Source organism: Rhizopus delemar, genomic scaffold, assembly GCF_000149305.1.
Source record: "Rhizopus delemar RA 99-880 supercont3.11 genomic scaffold, whole genome shotgun sequence".
In the NCBI taxonomy this organism is placed as follows: Eukaryota; Fungi; Mucoromycota; class Mucoromycetes; order Mucorales; family Rhizopodaceae; genus Rhizopus; species Rhizopus delemar.
The window spans coordinates 177370-199822 of NW_027137837.1; the positions used below are offsets into that span (position 1 = coordinate 177370).

At 33.6% G+C, this 22453-nt stretch overlaps 9 protein-coding genes across 9 annotated transcripts; 4 read left to right on the forward strand and 5 right to left on the reverse strand.

The window, feature by feature from the left end:
• Window positions 1-65: 65 nt before the first annotated feature.
• Window positions 66-1672, forward strand: RO3G_12733 (uncharacterized protein; the record flags this gene model as incomplete). The annotated part of the gene is made up of 7 exons (XM_067667317.1): window positions 66-194; window positions 266-373; window positions 438-474; window positions 536-726; window positions 780-1425; window positions 1484-1590; window positions 1664-1672. The coding sequence occupies 7 exons, from the start codon at window positions 66-68 to the stop codon at window positions 1670-1672; spliced, it is 1227 nt and encodes a 408-aa protein (XP_067523418.1).
• A 126-nt stretch (window positions 1673-1798) lies between these two features.
• Window positions 1799-4940, reverse strand: RO3G_12734 (uncharacterized protein; the record flags this gene model as incomplete). Its single annotated transcript, XM_067667318.1, has 11 exons — window positions 1799-2500; window positions 2681-2990; window positions 3040-3230; window positions 3292-3579; window positions 3634-3846; window positions 3901-4001; window positions 4054-4285; window positions 4337-4455; window positions 4517-4592; window positions 4645-4831; window positions 4930-4940. The coding sequence occupies 11 exons, from the start codon at window positions 4938-4940 to the stop codon at window positions 1799-1801; spliced, it is 2430 nt and encodes an 809-aa protein (XP_067523419.1).
• A 4965-nt stretch (window positions 4941-9905) lies between these two features.
• Window positions 9906-10370, reverse strand: RO3G_12735 (uncharacterized protein; the record flags this gene model as incomplete). The annotated part of the gene is made up of 3 exons (XM_067667319.1): window positions 9906-10015; window positions 10070-10275; window positions 10327-10370. 3 exons carry the CDS (start codon window positions 10368-10370, stop codon window positions 9906-9908), a joined length of 360 nt encoding a protein of 119 aa, XP_067523420.1.
• Window positions 10371-10776: 406 nt separating this feature from the next.
• On the reverse strand, window positions 10777-11626 carry RO3G_12736 (uncharacterized protein; the record flags this gene model as incomplete). Its single annotated transcript, XM_067667320.1, has 3 exons — window positions 10777-11079; window positions 11141-11335; window positions 11396-11626. The coding sequence occupies 3 exons, from the start codon at window positions 11624-11626 to the stop codon at window positions 10777-10779; spliced, it is 729 nt and encodes a 242-aa protein (XP_067523421.1).
• A 1313-nt stretch (window positions 11627-12939) lies between these two features.
• On the forward strand, window positions 12940-13226 carry RO3G_12737 (uncharacterized protein; the record flags this gene model as incomplete). The annotated part of the gene is made up of 2 exons (XM_067667321.1): window positions 12940-13133; window positions 13196-13226. 2 exons carry the CDS (start codon window positions 12940-12942, stop codon window positions 13224-13226), a joined length of 225 nt encoding a protein of 74 aa, XP_067523422.1.
• Window positions 13227-14093: 867 nt separating this feature from the next.
• On the reverse strand, window positions 14094-14789 carry RO3G_12738 (uncharacterized protein; the record flags this gene model as incomplete). Its single annotated transcript, XM_067667322.1, has 3 exons — window positions 14094-14273; window positions 14331-14685; window positions 14737-14789. The coding sequence occupies 3 exons, from the start codon at window positions 14787-14789 to the stop codon at window positions 14094-14096; spliced, it is 588 nt and encodes a 195-aa protein (XP_067523423.1).
• Window positions 14790-16056: 1267 nt separating this feature from the next.
• RO3G_12739 (uncharacterized protein) lies at window positions 16057-16658 on the reverse strand (the record flags this gene model as incomplete). The annotated part of the gene is made up of 3 exons (XM_067667323.1): window positions 16057-16061; window positions 16256-16308; window positions 16363-16658. 3 exons carry the CDS (start codon window positions 16656-16658, stop codon window positions 16057-16059), a joined length of 354 nt encoding a protein of 117 aa, XP_067523424.1.
• Window positions 16659-17074: 416 nt separating this feature from the next.
• RO3G_12740 (kinesin heavy chain) lies at window positions 17075-20040 on the forward strand (the record flags this gene model as incomplete). Its single annotated transcript, XM_067667324.1, has 9 exons — window positions 17075-17081; window positions 17139-17212; window positions 17263-17419; window positions 17549-17844; window positions 17895-18174; window positions 18236-19072; window positions 19184-19263; window positions 19318-19614; window positions 19666-20040. The coding sequence occupies 9 exons, from the start codon at window positions 17075-17077 to the stop codon at window positions 20038-20040; spliced, it is 2403 nt and encodes an 800-aa protein (XP_067523425.1).
• A 377-nt stretch (window positions 20041-20417) lies between these two features.
• On the forward strand, window positions 20418-21798 carry RO3G_12741 (uncharacterized protein; the record flags this gene model as incomplete). Its single annotated transcript, XM_067667325.1, has 2 exons — window positions 20418-20688; window positions 20744-21798. The coding sequence occupies 2 exons, from the start codon at window positions 20418-20420 to the stop codon at window positions 21796-21798; spliced, it is 1326 nt and encodes a 441-aa protein (XP_067523426.1).
• Window positions 21799-22453: the final 655 nt, after the last annotated feature.

Genomic DNA, 22453 nt, shown 5'->3' on the forward strand with positions numbered 1-22453 from the left:
TTATATCTGTGTGATGCTCTTTTTTTTTTTTTTTTTTTTTTTTTCCTCTTTTTGGTCAATAAACAATGGCAGAAGAATTTTTAGGCTTAAAAATATCCGTTTTATTACATTCTGGAGCAAGAATTGAAGGAACATTTCTTAGCATTGAGCCTTTTACACGACAATTAACTTTAAAAGATGGTACCCCTTTCAATGTAACATTTAAAAAACTAGTCCTATTGAAACTCATATATGTAGAATAGTTACACTTTATTTCTTTGGACAGCCTCCTCACCATGCTCCTATACACGGTATTTATGGAAAAGATATAAAAGACTTGAATACAGAATCTATACAACAACAACAACAGCAAAAACCACAAATAATTGAACCAGTAAAAATCGAGATTTATTCTAGATTACGCAGTTTATAATTCATACATTCTTTCCTTTTATTAGCAAATATCTATCAATAAGTCTTTTTCAACGTCCAAAAGTAAAAAAAAAAGAGAGAAATTGTATGTAAAAAGGTGGATTGATTCATTTTTTGAACATAGACAAGAAAAAGAAACAATCCCAACAAACAGTGCAGCAAGCTCAGCAGTGGCCTAGAAACAATAGAAAAAACAATAACAATAGCAATAATAGTTGGGCTGATAAAGACGTAAGCAGTTATCAAGAGATCGAGTTTGATTTCCAAAAGAATCTGAATAGATTTGATAAAGCAAAAGTGTTTGCTGAAATTAGAGTAAAGAAAAAAAAAAAAAAAAAAAACATGCACAAATTAATACTGTATTAAAGGAAACAGACAAGACATCGCAAGAAGATTTATTAGTTAGCTTAAATAGACAGAGAAATCTATTGCCGACAGAAAACGTATTGGATGAAGAACCAAAAAATAAACCCAAACTGTGGACAGAAACAAATCATACTCCAGTACCTTCTTTCCCGCTAGCTACATTAACGCGTATCGAACATGAATATACAAAGGTCTCTCAGCATCGTGAGGGATTATTGATTGAAAATAGCGCCAAAGGTGCTGCTATATTGGCTATGCGGCTCTTAAGAGGGCTCTCGTCTGGTTCGGTTGTTGTTTTGGTAGGTAATAATAAGAACGGTGCGGTTGGATTGGCCATGGCACGTATGATGGTTGATCGTGGCTATCAAGTTACGGTTTGTCTGGCCTCATCAAATAAGGACCATCTCTGTCGATTAGTTGCATTTGAATATCACACACTGTACAATCTTGGTGTACCAATTGTGTATCATCCTTCGGATATAAAGGATGATTGCAATTTGGTGGTAGATGCTATTCTTGGGCCAGAAAATAAGTTGATGGATAATTTGGGCGCGTTTCATGCTATTACTGAAGCTATTAGTTGGGCGAAATGTCAAAATAAACCCATCTTGAGTATTGATTTTCCTAGTGGGATTGATGCTGACACAGGTACGTGTACAGAAAAAAAAAAAAAAAAAAATACATTTCTCTAATTCAAAAAAAAAAGGTGCTCCACAACATCCAGAATATGTCATTTATCCCCAATGGACAATCTCTCTTGGTATTCCAAAACTTGGTTGCAATTCCTTGAGAACCACGGGTGCTTTGTGTCTGGTAGAGATAGGAATACCGCATGATTTATATAAAAAGGAGGGTATAGATGTGAGGAATATTTTTTCGAAAACAGATGTCTTAATAAACTTAACGTATGACAAACCATCATAAAACAAATAAAACTACATGAAAACTCTTTATTGTCTATGTGTATGCGTGCACGCTTTATTGATTATAAATATTAAAACAATTACATTTTTAATAAACTTCAAGGACAAAATATGACATTATATCCATTTGACCGACAACCATAGATACTTGTGTCATCATCAAATGCATAACTATAAGAATCTGGACAGACCCTTTCAACTTCACGCGCAAAACGATTCGTTTTGCATAGTTGAGGCTCACTATATTTACCAGTACAACAGTACTGATCCAATCCGTATTTTGAGCAAGCACTTTTACAAGCAATAAATTTGCCAGTATCATCTACTACTTGGAGCTCTTGAGGACACAATGGTAAGCGTGTGCATTCTGTGGCCCTGCAGTGTCTTTCATCCGATTGTGTCATGTGATCTATTTTACTCTCAAACAGGGGCTCAATACGAAGGGGTAAATTGTAACCATCGACAAAGGATAAATCGTAATAGTCAATATCGCTCGATACAGGTGATAGTCTAAACTCAGCTAAAGAAGCAGGGTTGCTTGCTCCAGCAATCAGGCAGTCATGATAATCACAGCTTTCTCTAGCCCATATTCTCCCTGCCCAGTGAAAGGAAACAGTGAGTGAGTGCCTTTGGTTGGAATCCAGGGCGATCATTTGACCTTTTACTTCATTGTTTGTTTGAAATCCAACCTTAAGATGATGGTTGCATTGATTGATGATGTGAATTTGCTTTTTTGTAAAAGGGACAGCGTACACAGACAATGGTAAACATAAAAGAATAATATTGATAAACATTATTAACTAGTAAAAAGAAAAAGGATATTGTTTGTTTCTATTTAACAGGCAAAAATTATGTTCAAATTCTTTGAGCCCCTTTTTGATGTTTTATTATTTTTTGTCTCCTTTTTCACCTTTCTTTGATTCTATATCTTCCAAAAGTATCTGTTTGGCCTTTGTTAACACTTCAATTTCTGCCTGTACATGATCTTCTGTCAAATTTTCTCCAATAACAAAATGATTTGCTAAAGTCACTGGCTTTGCGTCATCCGGTGTATTTGTATCTTCCATGGGTGCGTCAGTCATCTTTTCATACATTTTTTTATACACATCCTTTTTTGCGCCATACACTTCACGTATCAAGTGAGGATATTTGTCATGAATTAATCGCGAGGCTTGTAATAATGCACCATTGGCATAGTTGAATCTTTCTTTTGGTGGATCAAGCGAATCTTGTAATTCTGTAACTGCGTTATCAATCACTTCAACAATTGATGGAAGCTTTGCTCGATTTCTATTTTATGTGTAAGTAAACTGCTTTCTTTCTTTATATATACACGTACATCATGAGCTCAGAAAGAGACATATTTTGCTTGCCATACAAACTAGAAATTTCATATGTACCAAACGTATATCGATACTTTGTAGGTGGTGCTTCTAATCTAGGTCTCTTGGTTCTCCATGCCTTTTGTAAATCGTTTATATTCATCGGTGGTTTTTCAAATGAAGGACAGCCTGATGCTTTCCAAATTATCTATTTTAAGGTATTTAATATAAAATAAAATTTTCCTTAATTCTCTTTCTTTTTCTATTACCCAGTGACGCTCATGAGCCAATATGGTCAAGATGATATCAGTATACAAGTTACCATGAGGCTTAATTGACCTCAGTAAACCTACAAGGATCTCTCTTGTTTCATCTATCCATTGAACTTGTTCATCAGAAAGAACATAATTAGGTTGTACCAAAGATTGCTTTGTGGTGCCTCTTGCTGCTAATAAGGCCGCTGTTCTCTCTTTTTCCTCTTGAGAGAATCCAGAAAGATATTGAAACAATATTAAATATTGAACAATCACACTTCTTCTAAACCTAGCATCTTCCATCTAAAACAGAAAACATCAGCCATTTTACTCATTGTGTACAGCAAGCTTACTAACCTCTAAATCTAACAATCGCCTGCTACTTAACAATCGAGGGAATTGATATTCATTATTAATTTGATTCAGTATTTCTTCCGCTGCACTATCATCTTCATCCATGTATTCAGTCCTCGAACGCTTTGTACCGGTTACTTCCTTATTACGAGCACCCAATATTTCTGCTTCTTTCTGGGCAATACTTTGAAACTTTTCAACAATACCATTTGTGCCCTAACCAAATATTTTAGTAAATACAGCTCTCCTGACCAAGCTCTACTTTGTTACCTTTTGAAGATCTTCAAAATTATTATCAGTAAATACAGAAGGAGGATTGGCAAAGTAGATACGAGTAGACCAAAATAGTTTATAAAATGCTTTTTGTTCATCTATCAAAAAATAGGTTGAGTTTCGTTGCTACTGTATTCTGTTTAAACTAACCTGTTAAAGTTGGATCAGCGTCAACTTCTTCATCCGTATCAAAATGAATAGCGTTTGTATTAAAATCTCCTCTCAAATTGACACCAGATCGTTCACCTAATGGAAAAGAGTTGGCAAGAAACATGAGAATACGTCCACAAAAGACTGTGTTGATTTCTTTGGATAGTCTGCGAAGTAATTCGTTGCACATTCTCAAAAGTACTAATCCTTTTCCTTTGCCAGGAACCATATTCTAACAACGAATTTTTAAAACTGTGTATGTTATACAGTTTAAGTCACTTACCGCTGTTAATCTGGTTTTACGTTGCTCAACATAATCAAATATTTTTTCACATCCTTCAGTTGTATGCAAATCAAAGAGTTCTTCAGTAAAAGAAAGCGGAATAACCTGATCTAATAAATCTAATAATACATGTTAAGTTTTTGTCTTTCTTTATTTCTTTCAGCAACACGTTTAATTTACCAATCTCTGAACAATACAAGACAATGTCACAGCAATCAAATATTCTTTTAAATCTTTCTTCTGTTTCTTCCCCATCCTTCATGAATAATCAGTCAATTTGTTTCAAATCAAAAAACAATTAATTTTACCACGAGACGAATCAAGGCACGTCGAAATGCAAGTTCAGTTGCACTTTTACGCCAATCTGGTTTATCTTCAACTATGGGAATTTGTAATGTATTGTCTGGACCAGTTAAAGGCAAGATGTGTTGATTGACAAGAGATTCAATGAGGGTTGAAGGTATTTCCCTGTTATTTTCTCTATGTTCAAAGACACTAGAAAGACAATTATCTATTGCTTTTACGATGTTTTCACGAAAAAGAATGAAATTTGACATTGATTTGTTAAAGTGGAAAAAAAATATGTTTTTTACACTCCAGGCATAGAATAGAATATAGCGAGTCACGTGAAATTACAGATTGTGCTAAATCTTAGGCAATGCCCGATTTATTGAAAGTGACGCTTCGGATATCAAATAATTGAATAAAGCAAAAAAGTTGATGGGTATGCAAATATAAGCAATAAACACCAATTATTTGGAAATGGTACTTTATGGAGCAGCTTAAACTTGATCGATTGATTTAGGTATAGCTAAATGAAAAAAGCCTGGCAATTGATTACAAAGTCTTCATTAGAAAGCCATTAAAACGAGTAATATAATTAAAGAGAAAGTTAATAGAACTAATAGGGTACCTGATATCATCAAAGAAGTTTTTTAGACTTTTTATTGAATTCATCTAGTTTCAATTAAAGGTGTACAGCTATAGTTTTCTAGCTTTCCAAGCGTTGGTACTTCCAATATACCTAGTCAAAATCTAGAAATGTCGCATTACCAGAGTGACTTCTGTCAGAAGAGTTTACGAACATAAGCTGTTCTTATATTTTAGCATTAATGTCGTCCGACACATTAAATGCTTAAATTGCAGACGTTCACTCATATCAAAGATTAACATAGCTTAGAACTTAGGCCCTGAAGCAACTATACTCCTACTTGCCCATCCTAGCACAATGATAATAACAACCAAGGAAACGTTCCGTCATTCTGTCGTAGTGATCAAAAGCTGGGAAACAGATGAGACTATTATCTAAGAAGTTGGTTTATAGTATATTGATATAAAGCAGATTGGCAAGAGAGTAATATGAAATAAATTAAGTTGGAGAAATGATGGATAAAAAATACAACCAACCACAGATAAAGAATGATGCAAAAAAGGTTATTTTGAGTGCTTGGATGACTATTACATATAAACATTTTAAAAGAATATAATTATGATAGATATTTATGAGAAACGCTGTAGAAGACGATGGAAATAAAATAGTTTGAAAAAGTAATTTTTTAAAGTAAAAAAATCAATCAATTAGTTTATACAACAAAAAGAAGAGAAAACATACAGAAAAATAAATTAAAAAAAGCTATGAACGGCTTTTAGCTTCAAGCCCACAGCTCGGGATGAAGAAAGAATACAAAGTAGTGTAGGTGAAAAGAAAACTATGCTTTCATAACAAAAAGGAAAATAGCGTTTATTTATAAGAATATTTTATAATGTAATTTACTTTTGTAGCAGTTTCAGTCCTGTTTATTTCATAAAAGAATTACATTATTTAGGAATAAATGCACGAAGGCGCTGCACATATATTCTATAACTGAAGGTTAAATACATAAAGAACTCCTCACTTAATAAGAAGAGAGATCAACTGCGCATAGACCAGACATACAGCCAAAAAAAACTTCCATCTGGTGCTAAATAACAATAAAGCGTCTATAATAAGAGTTATAGTAGTAATAATCCATGCTTTATCTTGCTACAAAACGTCACGTTCTGATCAATCATAAAATCAACTAACCCTCGATCTCAACCCATCCATCATTTGTGCAACAATAATAAAGAAAAAAAGCAGGACCATTTCAGCTTTATTTTATTTGTGATCATACTCTCTATTTAGCTACTAAATGCATTATTCACTCTTTTGCATTTTTAAAAGAACGATGCATGCTATGCTATTTAACTTGTTTTATTGAACAGAAAGCTTACAAATAAGATTGCCATAAGGTTAGTCTAATAAAACTTTGCTTGAAAATAAAGATGAATGTCTTAAAATGCATATTTAATATGCGTAATAAAAGGGTAAGTAGCTCAATTCTATTCTTGTTTTTCTTTATCTTTATATAGATAGTGATGTAAAATTAGGTATAGATTTGATTAATTTGACAAGGTGCAGTGATATTCATCGTTACTGTAAACAATTAGCTTAGAATAATGCTACACTAACAATCAGTCTATTTACTGCATAAATGATTTATTTTAAAACACAGCCTAACTATTTACTATTTCACATTTCTAATTTCATGTTCCTTTTAATGAAACTATTTCTTAAAACCATTTATCCTATTCAATAGATCAATAGTATATTTAACTTTAAGTTTTATAGCTGTAGACCATGCTTTGTAATTAGATAACAAGAGTCCATTATTGTAATGTTACACTCGATTATGCATTATACTTGTCCCACATGGAAACCAAATTTTAAGCCAAAAAAAAATATGACTTGGTTTGATATTGAAATTATTCAAATGAAGCTTATTAAATGGTAAAGATCCTTCACCTATAAAATTCAAGATAAGTAGGAGTAAATTCATATTTGTGATCATTTTTAAACGGATAGGCATCCTTTTATTGAACACATTATACCTGAAGACTGTCAACTTTTCTGTAGCAACTTTTAATGTTTACGACTTAAATATATTATGCTATGATTTAATGTCTTACATGATAAAGAATTTTCAAGAAACATGCTTAAACAAATGATACATCTTTGCTACATCTTATGGATCAAAGATAACTATATTAAGGCCAATAGTTCCCTATCAGTATTACTGCATGATATATAAATGATAGAGGATGGTTTAGAATCTTCCTTAAAGAAGCATGAAGAAGCAAATTTGATATTAAAGGTGATATGAACTACTCTTTGCTAACTATTTACCTTTCAAAAACTTGTCATGTTTTAAAAATACAACTAATTCAATTATTAAAAGTAACTTTCTATTAACAATATCAGTCACAAAAACATTACAAAGTAATAATAATAATAAACTATAAGCTTGGTTTTTCTGAACAATGAAGTTAGATAATATAGTAATAAATTAAATATCAATGTCTATTGGTTTATTTGGACCACCAATTATGCATGGCTCTATAAGCAAGGAATGTGTCTTAGATTAACCCATTAATAATGAAAAAAAGTCTCTGTTAGGCTTAGTAAAGCTTTTTTCTTTCTTGGAAGGTAAACCAAGGAGGACAGTCGAAAGAATTTTGCAAACTACCTTTTTAAACTTTATTTTCAACAATAGTAGGATGTTATAGAAATAATAAGAGGAGCAAGAATTTTTTTTTTCAATCTTGAAAAGATAAGCGAAAAAAAAACTACAATACGTAGGGTAACTGTAAGCTTGCCTGAGCAGATATATCACCTTCTCTATTGACTGACTCAATAATGAAAACTGGCGACTTTGTTTTAGTGATGCTCAATCCAGATATACGATACTGGTCACAAAATGAGGTTCCTAAAAAGAATTTTTCATTACTGTGTGGCAGCTTGTAAGACACAATGACATAATCGATCATTTTTGATTCCCTGCAGTTGTCAGTAACACTTTTCCAGCTTAGTGTTGCGAACAAATAGTAAACATCGTCCACATCAGAATTCACTATTCTTTCATAATCTTTCAAGTGCAATTCAACTAATTCATGCTTCACTTTTCCTTCTGAGTACATAAAGGGTAGTACACTGAGATATCCAATTGAAGCTACAATGCATTTTTCAAATCCAAATGTAGTGGCTGTGTTAAAGACAGCAAGTAAACTAATCTTTTCCAAGACAAGTTTACCACTGTATACTAAAGGGGGAACATGTGCGGTCTTGGTTATCCAGGCACAATGCTGTTCTTCATCGACCATTGGGAGTGAAAAAGTTGCGCACTCTGTGGCATGCTCCTTGATTTCAATCGTTGCTTGAAGCTTCCCATTTTGATCTTTTAGTTTTTCATGCTGTTGATTATTGAAAACTTCTGATAAACTAGATATATCAGGTGCAATAAGTGATAAATAACAGCATAAATTTAATTTGACTTCATTTTGCGTCGGGGATCTGTAGACCAGCTTAATTGTACAACCTTGATTGACATCAATTGAGGTCTTATATAGCGGTAAAGTGATTTTGGCATCTCCATCCAAAGATTCCTTGTAAGCTAGATGTTGTGCATAGATATTGAGGCTTGTGCCTCCTGTAAATGCCATATCGTCATTCTCAAGAGCGGCTGTAAATTCAATGCAATCATCTTTGTGGTCCACAATAGGATGTTGATAATCAAGATTGGGTAGTACTGATTGGTGAGATAAATGAAACCATGGCTCACTGTGAAGTTTCTATTAAAAAGTAGGTTATAAACGTAATCTACATGTGTTACTTTGCAGATGTCTACCTTTCCCTTGTAAAAAAATAAATCTCCAAAGCCTTTACAAAAGTTAGTTACAAACCAAGTTGAATTAGTGACAGTATGTGGGCTTATAACATCACTAATTCCTTTTTTGTGTTCATATGCAATTTCATCATCACTACTGTATTATTTTGAACATAATGATTTAATATCCATTATTATTTTAATTACCTGTCGTCACTACTTTGTCTTCTTGCAGAAACCATTTCTCTATAAAACCCAGTTGGAAATTCAGAGAAAGTACCACCTCTCCAAAACAAATCATCAATTTTTTCAAAATTGGATCGGCCAAATTGATTATAGATCCATGACACACCATAAAGAGCAGAAGAAGTGTTTGCCAAGTGAGCTATCACAATACCCTGTGTTTTTCAAAGTTTAGACAAGAGTTATGAAATTAAGCTTTTTTTTTCTTTTTTTTTTTTTTTTTTTTTTTTATTATTTTCCTTATATGACTTGAACATTCCTTCTCTATATGTGTTTCCACCGCTTGCATTGATAGTAAAATATATATCAAATCCTGATCTTCCGTTTCTTTTTGCCATTTGGCATGCTAAATCCGGATATACATTCTATACATCTTGTTAATAAAATGTAAAAGTATAACTTATAAAGACCTTCCAGCAATTGTTTAGAAGTATTCCGTCTGTGTTCAGAAAGAAGAGATTGTTTTCTGTTGTTAAACAATTTTGCTGCTGGACCTGTCCTTCGTTTGTCATATTATCAAACCAAATTATTTCTGAGCCTGGTATCTCAAAATGTATCTTTTCTGTAAAATTCTTTAGAAACCTATGAAAAAAGAAAAGCTAACATGAATTCTACTAGTTTCTACCATTTTAGGAAGAGTCCATTTACTTTGCCAATTCTTTGGATTTCACTTTTGGGCCTGCGGGGAAAGGAAAAAATTCCGTTGCAATACGAATCAACCATCCGTCAAATCCGTAATATTTAGCAATTTCCACTGTACAAAAGAGTTATAAGAGAATGAAAAACACAAAGCAAACAAATAGGTTACCAAGTTTATCAGCAAAATACGGATGGCTGAAATTCATTATGTCAAGGATATTTTGAGATACATTAGGAGGTCCTTGCAAAAACATTTCCAATTCATGTACTTGAGAGGCACCTTTTATTAACAAAGTTCCAAGACATTTAACACCATTTCGATGACAAACATTGATCCAATTTACAGGCGGAATAGAAAGACGCTCTTTTGAAAAACTATTTATAACGTATATAAATACTTGTCAGATATTATATAAAACATATTACTAGATGAATGTGTCAACCAAATGCCACTGCTTAAAATGGTACATGTTTTGGATATTGCTGCCCTGGATAAACCTGTCATTCGTATAACAATATTCTGTATCATGAATCAATATCAGACGTGGCCTTAAGGTATCTTCGGGACGTAATTGCAAGCAAATGTTGGACACGTTAAATTTTGTCTTTTGATTAGGCTGCCATATTCTAAGCTGACTAATTGACTTTAAAGGACATGATTGGGGCAATAACTCGTCATCATCTTGATGCAGTGATAAGGAAGGCATGTTGAAGTCGATAAAGAAAGAGAGAGAGAGAAAAGGAAAGATGTGGAGATTACATAATACAAGATGGATATGTTTTATTAGTTGATAAATATAATAGAAGAAAAAAGTGTATGAAATGTATATGATGATTATGTACGTAGTTATGACTTTAAAGAATTATACAAGTAAATTAAGCAGAGCCACAGCCTTCATCCATTTCTTTCTCTTCTTGTTTTGTTAATCTTGAAAGAGTCGCCCTAGCTAATAATTCCCTTCTTGCTTCAGGACTATTTGCCTGTGTGCCTGAGCTTCCTCCTAATCGATATGTTCCAGTTTCATAAGTTATATCATCTGTCATCTCTTGTTCTCCTGGATCGTAATAATCGCCATTGCCCAAGCTATGTCCTCCATGTGCTGTCCAATCTAATGCAACTACGTCTTTATTTAATTGTCTATTTAATGCATGGAAATTGTCATCATGATCTCCCCAAACCTATTATATAATAAATTAATCACTTATGTTTTCCTTTTCTCATTTTTATTATGTAATTTACATTGTGTGTTAACTCATGCAACAATACTTTTCGTACAGAATCATAATGCCTAAATCCGGAAAGATCGTCTGTTCGTAAGCGTAGCGCAATCAGTTGTCCAGCATTTCTGTTGTAACCTAATATGGAAGCCTCAAAAGGAGTCAGCTCTATTAATTCACCAACAGACCATTTCCTTGTTTTCATGATGGCTTGTATCTAATTTTTATATATAAATAACTTTGCTTTATTCTTACTAGGTAAGAAAAAAAAACTTACTCCTCGATCATCTCTCAACCTTTCAAGTAAATTTCTTGCTTTTTCAGGGTGCGGAAACTCTTCAATTACTGATATCTTATGAAATGTATATTTCAATTCTTCCATTGATTTTACTGGTTGTGGTCCCTTTTTGGCACGAATCGTGGGCGCTATCCTTCTTTGTTCATCTAGCTTTTTATCCATACTATTCACTTTTTCGATGGCCTTTTGAGAACTGCCCATGAGCAGCATTTTATTGTTGGTTGGCTGCAATGGAGAAAGTTGTTTGAGCTGGAGTTCATTTTCTTTTAGTATTTTTCCTCTCCACATTAGCTTTTGAGCATCTACGGGTATCGAAGTTCTTTCTTCAAGGTATTGTTTTACTTGTTGTATTGTAGAATCAAGATCCCATTGTTCTAGTAAAATTGTTTGTGATTGGTATCCAACTCTAAAATCTGCTTGAGTTAATTGAGTCATTAAAGTAGTAGTAATAATGATAATAAAAAGATAAAAAAAATAAAAAAAAAGCCTTATATAGAAAATTCACTGCGCAGTTTATGACAAATCCAATTTCTAGAACAATTTCAAAACATAATAACATAATATTGTTAAAGTTGATTGGTCCTTAAGCCAGAAAAAAAAAGAACGGCTTTTCCTTCGTCAATTTACAAGGCATATACAATTGAATAAATAAGCAATAGCATAAATTTCTCTAGATATGCTTCAAAATTTAAAAACCTTAAGGACAATGCTTCACTTCTGATGACAGAGACTATCAAATTCTTTTACTCCTAGCATTTGACATTTGAAATATTTTTGCTACGAGAGCTCATAAACTTTTTATCTTAATAGCTCCTCCAAATTCAAGCTATCTCAGTCTGAACCCATTATGCTGCTTGTAGCAAATGCTTCATAGCAAAAGCTACGCTATCTTTATAGCTAAGAGCTATAGAAGCTTACAAAAGAGATAAATCATAGTCCCTGATTAAGGGTTATACCAATAATAGCTTTAGTATAGTATAGCTTTTGAAAAGATTACAAAATCCTAACTTTAAAGTATGAATATTAAGTAAATCCGAATGGAATACCTTGATAAGCTTCTTTATTCAAAATCTAGTTATGCCCTCTTTAAGCTTGCGTTTTGCATAAATACTTGTATTCATTTTATTCAGAATAAAGACATGACCGACATCTCAAAAAATCCATTCTACTGCCTTTCATTTTTATATATATTATTCCTTATAATTGAAAAAACCATAAGACTATTTTTGATTGTAAGATATCTAGAATCTGACTCATTTGCTTTATCAGTTTACTATCTCTATCAACTTTTCTCATATTGCGTTTCTGATCAGAAAATCACTTTTGAATCTATCTTTTACAAGTATTTCTTATTATCCAGCTTTTCCTTTTTTTCTTTTTTCTTTCTTTCTTGTTTTACTATATTCTAAATGCTACCAGGCATTTCCATATCCAAGTGTTTTGTAACTTGTATGCCATTTTGAAACTTCTCAAATCTGACCTATATTCTCTGAAAAAAACCAAACTAACAGATGTTTTTTAGAATGTGTCATTTCAAGAAGAAAGCTCAGAGATTCGCGTATAGTCTTGAAGAAGCTCCAAAAACACAGTACCTTCTTTCAGGGAGGCTTCTACAAAAAAGCGGCCAGCTGGTGGAGATAACGAACCAAGGCCAAGCACTTCAAGAGCACGAAAGGAAAGAAAACAAGAAGAACTTCAAAAAAGGCTGGTTTGAAAAGTAACGGATGTCTTGGGGAAAAAATGAAAATGTAGAAGCTCTTAAAAACACATTATTGACAGCCAAAAGGCTAGAACGAGGAGTCTTCACTGAAAATGAAAAAAGCCATGATTATCCTTCCGGTACTATCGAAAAGTACATCAAGAGAAATTCCAAGCAAAAAAAAAAAAAAAAAAAAAAAAAATCAGTACTGGGTTGATCATGTCAATGAAGTGTTTGATATTACATTAAGTCAACTCCAAGGCCAATATACTATCCACAATCTCCCTAAATCTGCTACGCCTTCTCATTCGAAAGAGACTTCTGCTTCTCAGTGAAATCTGGAACCCACTAGAACTTTTATAGCACATATGAACTAAATTATAAGAAAGGATTTGGAACCAGAGATCAAAGACCATTTCATCGATGTTCTCAAAAATGCCCATATTGATGTTTCCGACTATGTCTGCAGTTATGGCTTTAAGATGTTTAACGCGCTCCTTCTCCCGTGTAGCCACGGGTTTTTAATGAATACAAATGGCGATATATTGTTACAAGAAACTAGGGTGAGCTGATTGGAAATATCTTGCCATCCTCTTTTACAATAGCCTTTTGATCTATCACACCAATTATGATATAGCCGAAGTTCACTACAAGTGAATGAGGATTTGTGTCTTACTATTAAGAAATGTATGTTGAAGATGATTTTGGAAAACAAGGATCGATATGAAATAAAGTATTAGTTTAATGAAATAGCATAGCTATGACAATAGTTAATATGAAAAACTGTAGTAGACATAATATTTAGTTTATGTTTTCGCTTAATTAATGAAGAAAAAAAAAAAAAAAAAAAGTAGTTTGCTTGATAATAACACAATGTTATTTTTTTTAAAAGTTACAGTCAACGAGGATAGGACAGCATTCGATTTTGATTGTTAGATAAAGGTTGAAAAATAAAATTGTATATACACTATTTTATTATTAAGCAATTGTAGGCGTATCTGGCTCTTCATTCATTAATGCAAAAGAATCCAACACACGACATTTTTCTTCACTCCAATAAATACAATCTTTACGCAAAATGAGTGACCAAACATAGGGTATAAAGAACTCAAATGCATCAGACTCTTCTTCATATTGAAACTTGAGTTCAGGAAGTGACTTGAGAAATGGTTTTTAGTTACAATGACACGCACACTTACTTATTCTTCACTTTACCTTCATACGTTGATTGGACCAAGTACGGGACGTATGTTCAATGATATTTAATACTTCACTTGACGACGGCGCCTTTAAATTAGCTTCCGATACTCTAGAACTAAAATATGTAATGACTTGATCAAGATTATTTGCTGTCTCGGATAATCTTGAGTGAGATTGGAAGGGTATAAAGATTTCTCGCTTTAATAATAAAGCATACACCAACTGTAAATTATGCTTTAAACGATGCGAGAGTATAGAATTTATGATTTCTAGCATAAACATTAACACATCTTCATATACAACTGTATCTTCACTTGGTTGCTCTTTATCAACCAATTTCAAGTATCGCTTTGTTAATAATTCAAATAGACTATAAAGTAAAAAGTCAGTACTGATGATCTAGTCTTGGTATGTCATATACCTAATCAGTCTTTGAGCAGTGTAAGCATGCATGTCTAATATCGTACTAGACATATTAGCTAAGATTGCTAAGCAGTTTGTATGCAAATAAATATCCCTGTGTACAGACAGGTTTAGCTGTAAAGTGCGAATCATCACTAACATTGTCAGTCCACCCAACGAAATAGATTTCAACAAGGGTCGTTCTGTAAACCAAGCCATGTTTTGCACGGACTATAGCACTAGATTAGATCAAAATATACAGATCAGGTAAGCTTACAATCTTTTGTATTGCGTCATTATTGACTTCATCTTGACTTAGGATTAAAAGCAAAGTCATCAAGATGTATACTTGAGAATAATTTCCTTTTCCTTCAATAGATTCATAAATTAATTTTAAAATAGGAATATACTAATAAGATGTTATTTCCTAAACGTATAATAGCAATAAATCATTGTGCTTACAATGGTTTCTTGATCGGTCCTTGATAGCACATAAACTCTAAATGATTCATTTTCTGCTAAGATCATATAAAACAGCAACATCTTTTCTTCAACATGGAATGATTTAATAAACATTTCAAGTAATTCTTTAAAAGAGATTAAATGCATTTTATAATCACATCCATCGATATCTGTTGCCGATAAAACTATGTATAGATATTAATACCTCCCTCTTGTCCTTTAAGTAATTGAATCACTCACCATGATGATCACTAAGACCGGCTATAGCCTGTCTAAAACAAGTTATCCATTCACTATTGATTCCTTTTGATTGTACACCCAACAGCAAAAGCAGGAATAAACTGAGATCAGGCACGGGTATGGTATCCGTATGCGATGAAGAAGATGAATGATGCTTTGAAGATGAAAATATATAACTATAGGCTGTATACATAACACTGTTGGATTGAGGTGGCGCTTGATGTTGATTAATGACATTTTCCAATAACCTAGCAACTACTGCATCTGCTCTGTTGACAAATCTGGACATGAAAATGTCCAAGAAATAATTGGTTGATTTCAGTGGATTCCTTAGTTGTGTTGAAAAGAGTGTAAGAAACATGTTAAGTATTTCCACATAAAACTCATAACAAGCATAGCTTGTACTATAAATTTATAGTTGTATTAGTGACTTTATATTATATCTCGTAATAATTATGTATGTACTTTGGGTCCATGTTCATTAGAATATATAACAGTGACTCTAATAATTGTTCTGCTTTACACTCATTCGGATGATCTTCTATTTGTTCCATAATTTCCTTATTTGTCAAATTATCTGCAAAATGCTTCATAAACACACGAGTCAGGAACAATGCATTGTATGTTTCAACAGGAATCACACTATAATAGAGATAAGCTTCTCATATGGTTCATATATTCATTGTATAATTACTCTGTATGCTTTTGCTGGACAGTTTGTTTCAAAAGATCAATCAATTTATTGACAAGTCTATTCAAATTACGTGTCCTTGTATTGTTAGCCGCTATATACACATAAGTCACTTGAGCTCTTCAAGAAGGGTTATTGTTATTACCAAGTTCAATAGATAAGCCTAATGTTGTCATTTCCAAATCATACATATCTTGACTATAAAAGAACATGGTTATTTATACTATTTATATATATTTTTTTTCGTCTTACGAGCTGTAGCAAGCAGGGTATTTTTCTGTAGAAAGAAAAGACCAATCATATACTTGTGAAGAAGAACAAATAGGTCTTATAGATGATAGCTGTAATGTATTAAAATAAGAGCGATGTTCAGCTGTAGGTGATTTATTGGACTGAAATGTTCTTTGAATAGATAACTGTGAAAAAGTATCAGCAAGTTCTAAAGGAAGTGGTGAAGTAGCACTTGAATAGCTGCTGTTAGAAGGTCTTTTGGTAAAGGTTTTATTAGGTGCAGTGACTAATGCTGGTAGTTTAGTGGATGGGTTCATTTGAATAATAATAATAAAAATCTTAAAACGCGGAAACACACCCCAATTTTATAAAAAGTTGATTTTTTATTTATTTTCTTTTCTTTCACTCTCTTTCTCTTTCTTTTTTTTTTTTTTTTTTTTTTTTTTTTTTAATTAATACGATGTCAAATAATATTAAGGTCGTGTGTAGGTTTAGACCTCAAAATGCTTTAGAAATAAGAGAGGGAGGTGTGCCTATTATTGATATTGATGAAGAAGGAACTCAGATAGCATTGAAGGTAAAAAAAATACAAATATACGCTTTATTTCATCACCAACTTATATATGGTTATTTCAGGGCAAAGACTTTCAAGGAAGCTTCTCATTTGATAAAGTGTTTGGAATGAAAACACCACAAAAAGATGTATTTGAATATTCTATCAAAACTATAGTAGATGGTTAGTATTTTTTTTTTCTCTTTCTCAAATGATAATCGGCATTCTAAATATGAATTATTAGATGTCACTGCTGGTTACAATGGAACTGTCTTTGCATATGGTCAAACAGGTTCAGGAAAGACCTTTACAATGATGGTAACAATATATTACTTTATGGAACTCACTACTGATTTTTTTTTATTTAGGGTGCGGATATTGATGATGAGAATACAAAGGGTATCATTCCTCGTATTGTTGAGCAAATATTCACAAGCATCATGGCTGCTCCTAGCAATCTGGAATTCACTGTCAAAGTGTCTTATATGGAAATTTATATGGAAAAAGTTCGAGATTTATTAAACCGTAAGCTTACAAATAAATAGTTGTCAGATAAATATGCTAACCCCTATAAAGCCTCTCAGGACAACTTACCTATCCATGAGGACAAGACACACGGTGTTTACGTCAAAGGCTTATTAGAAGTTTATGTAGGATCACAAGATGATGTATATGAAGTCATGAGAAATGGTAGTGCCAATCGTGTTGTCTCAGCAACCAACATGAATGCTGAAAGTTCTCGTTCTCACTCCATCGTCGTCGTCACTATTACACAAAAGAATGTGGATACTGGAGCAGCCAAGAGCGGTAAACTTTATTTAGTTGATTTGGCAGGCTCAGAAAAAGTAGGCAAGACCGGGGCATCAGGTCAAACTTTAGAAGAAGCAAAGAAAATTAATAAATCTTTGACTGCCCTTGGTATGGTCATTAATGCACTCACAGACGGAAAGGTAAGTAAGATAAAAATAAAATAGACAGCAATTAATAAAATTGAGTACAGTCAAGTCACATCCCTTATCGAGATTCTAAATTAACTCGTATTTTACAAGAATCCTTGGGTGGTAATTCACGCACAACACTCATCATCAACTGTTCTCCGTCGTCGTACAATGAGGCTGAAACACTCTCCACCCTACGTTTTGGTATGCGAGCCAAGACGATCAAGAACAAGGCCAAGGTCAATGCCGATCTTTCCCCTGCTGAACTAAAGGCCCTCTTGAAAAAGGTCAAGACAGAGACAGTCACCTTCAAAAGCTATATTGCTGCTTTGGAAGGTGAAAGTAGGTATCTGGCGATCGGGTCAAGTGGTGCCTGAAGATAAATGGGTGACGATGGATAAAGTGACGAGAGGCGACTTTGCTGCTTTACCCCCTGCTTCGGGTTTTAAAAGTCCTTTGCCTTCAGATGATTTCTCTCGTCCTGCCACACCTGCCATTGTGCTCGAGAAGGATGAACGTGATGAATTTTTGAGAAGAGAGAATGAACTGATGGATCAGATTACGGAAAAGGAAACAGAATTAGCTAACCGTGAAAAACTCCTGGAATCTTTGAGAGAGGAAATGTCTTACTATAAGGAACAAGAGCAGGCTGCGGCTCAAGAAAATCAGGCAATGACAGCTGAGGTTAATGGCTTACGACTTCAATTACAAAAGATTTCATTTGAAAGTAATGAGAATGCAATCACAGTGGACTCACTCAAGGAGGCCAATCAAGAATTAATATCCGAGTTGGAAGAACTCAAAAAGAATTTGGTCGAGATCAAGAATGCTCAAAATAAAGCCAATCAAAGCGACAAGGAAAAGAAGAAGGCAGAAAAAATGGCTCAAATTATGTCTGGATTTGATGTATCCAACGAAATGAATGAAAAAGAGCGACAAATAAGAGATGCGCTTGTCAAATTGGAGTTGGATGGTAATGGTCTTAGTGTAGAAGAACTTGTATCACTACGACGTGACCTTTCCGATTCTCGTGCCTTGGTTGAACAACACACAAAGACCATTGATGACTTGACGGAAGAAAAGAAGATGATTGAACAAAAGAAGTCTGACCTTGAAGGCAAATTTGCTAATCTTGAACAAGAATACGAGGAATTGTTGGATAAAACGATTGCTGAGGAAGAAGCACAAATTCAAAAGAGCGCAGATATTGATGAAACAATTAGTGCTCTCAAGGTATTTGGTAAAAATGGTGTTACTTTTTTTACTGATATGCTTTGATAGACCAAATTAGAACAGCAATATGTGACTAAAAAAGAGAGTCAACAAAGAGAGATTGATCAGCTTAAATTAGAATTAGAGCAAAAGACAAATGAACACACGAAGTTGAGTACAACAATCCATGATTTAAAAACAGCTAATGATCAACTCCAAGTAATGCTAGCAATCTGATATATGAAGAATAATTTACTCATGTTTATTATGTAGGTTGCTCTTACAGAACAATCTCAGAAGGCACCCACTGATATTAGTGAAAAAGAAAAAGACCTTGAACGAATGAAGAAGACAATGGCTCAGCAATTGGCTGATTTTGAAATGATGAAGAAAGCATTGATGAGAGATCTTCAGGGAAGGTGTGAGAAAGTAGTGGAATTGGAAATGTCCTTGGATGAGACCCGTGAACAATACAATAATGTATTGAAAGCAAGTAATAATAAACGACAACAGAAAAATATGGCTTTCCTTGTTAGAGATCTTGAACATTTGGCCAATGTTCAAAAGCAAGTAAGTTAAATACCTTTTTTTTATTCACATTAGATGTTGATTGGATTGTAGCTCGTTGAACAAAACAGTGCACTTAAAAAGGAAGTTGCATTGGCGGAGCGTAAATTGATAGCAAGAAATGAACGCATTCAAAGTTTAGAAACACTGTTAGGTGATGCACAAGAGAAATTACTCCATCAAAACCAAAAGTTTGAAGCCCAACTTCAAGCTGTCAGGGACAGATTAGGACAAGCAAGAATACAGAAATCTAATCAGCCTACTTTACCAGCAATAAGTCTTGTTGGTAGAATAGCTAAACCTTTAAGAGGTGGAGGAGTCGTAGTAGATAATACAAGTAATGGTGAAGCAGAAAAACGTGATACTAATAACAATAACAATAAGCGTGGTTCCTGGATGCCTAACTTTATCAACACAGCTCGCTCATAAAAAATATGCCCAACACACGCTTTATGTACACATACCTTTTAAAAAACCAAAAAAAAAAAAAAAAAAAAAAAAAAAAGCAATGCTCTTTTGTGTTGATTAAACTAATCCTCCTGTGAAACAAATAATAAAAACTATAAGCAGACTATTTTAAATAAAGATGAGTTCATATGATTGATTTCCCTCTCATACTTTCTTTTGTTGATTCACACCTTGTCATACTGTAACACTAAAAAAATTGGTTGGGAAAAATGAATGCATTTGTGGATGTGTATAACAATGGGAATCACTGGGGAAACGTACAAAAAGAAACATTTTTCTTTTCCTTTCTTTCTTACTCTACTACTTTTTCTCCCCCCCCCCCTTTTTTTTTCTTTATAATGAATTCTTTAAGAAGTGCATTTAATAAAATACCAGCAGGCACTACCGTCAAAATATTAAAAAAAGTATTTTCTTTGCCTGCACCTGCAGCAAGACTGATTTTAAACGATGTGACAAAACCTCGCTCTTCACATAAACCTTGGATACTTAAAGTACCTTGGAATAATGAATGGTCTGGTTGTTGGATTGGTGAAAATGTGAATCAATTAAATCATGAAGAATTAGTAAAGAGAATTCAAAATGCTGATATCATCTTCTTTAATGTACACGGTAAGTAACAGATGTAATCATTAAAGTAAAAGCTGACTCAATATGATGAACATAGGTGGTGGATTCAGGGTGGGTACATGTACAATGTATATGGATACTTATATCGAATGGATTAAACTATTAAAATATAATTATGGCTTGGAAGCCATGATCATGTCAATCGATTATCGTTTGGCACCTGAATACAAATACCCAAGCCCGGTGGAGGACGTAGTGAGAGGCTATGAATACTTGATCAGAGCACTCAACGTTCATCCGGAAAAGGTCATTGTCATTGGTGACTCTGCTGGTGCTTCACTGATCCTCGAGATGTTATTTATCACGCATGATCCAAGCATGTTTGAGATTGTGACAGATGAAGTAGATGAAAGTACAGACGATAGTACGCCTACACTCACCGAACTACCTCGTCCTGCCGCTGCTGTACTCATCTCTCCTATTGTGACGAATGAAACAACCTCAAAATCATGGAAAACAAACCTAAAGTACGATTATATTTCCCAATACACTGCAAAAGTCATCAAGAAAGATTACTTTGAGCCCAGCGGACCTGATTCTTCCTCGGATGCTCATCAAGTCTTGGGAATTGCCAAACTCGAAACTGGTTTTCGTTCCTTTCTTCCTGATCAAGTACTCATGTACATTGGCAACAAGGAAGTTTTGCGTGATGATGCTCTTGATTTGGCCATGCGAGCAGAGAATGATCAGGTCAACTGGGAAACAGTGATCGAAGACTGTGTCCATAACTGGTTTGTGGTGCCTGAGGTGGTGAAAGACAAAAGTGTTTGTCAACGCGCAAACAGTGCCTTTGCTGACTTTTGCTATCGTGCTATACGTCAAATACCTAATCAAAATGTGCCTATCAGAATTGGATCTTACACAACTCGTTATGATACTTTGAGTCCACTCAGTACTTCTTCTTCTTCATTAAGAAGATCAAGTGAAGGACTTGAGATGGTGCTGGAGGATGAAGAGGAAGAAAAGGAAGAGCAATATTATCAAGATCGATCTGATTCAGAAATAACTGCTTCAACAACTCATATTGAAAAGACGGAGGAAATCATGGCTGAAAAAGTAACAAAACAAAAGCCAAAGACTATATTTGTATAATTATCCTTGTAAATAAAAAGAAATCCGCTCTAAAAAGATTAGATCGTTGTGTATGTGTCACCAAGGTATATCATTTTAGACTCAAGGCAATGTGATGAAGTGATTAATCTTGTTTATTCACACGTTATATGCTAAATTAACTTTTGCATCATTTGAAAATTTGGAATTCATTCAATAGCACTATTGTTGTATTAATAATCATTTTTAATCTTTGAATCTTTCTATAATTGTGAGTTTTGAACAATAGGTTTGTTAAGCAAAGCAATTGGAAATAAACTCCTACTTTATCGGTTCCGATTAACAAGTCAGTAATGTATTTTTAAAATTGCCACCAAGTAAAAAGCGTGGGTAGCTAATTAAAAGACTGAAAAGCAACTATACTAAATTTTATAGTTTACAATCATGCAAAGTTTCACAAGAAATCAAGCCGTTTGATTAACGGGAAATAGACATTTTTTGACCAACCAAGCCTATTTCATCAATTCCAAACGAAAGGTAATAAAAATAATGAAAAAAAAAAAAAAAAAAAAAAAAAAAAAGACATGATGTCGGCGAAGCTCATGTGCCTTATGATTCCAAGCTCGCTATTTCCAAAAGAGCTTACAAATCCATATTCACAATGTGCAATTCCTCCTTCAATACCAAGAATAATATG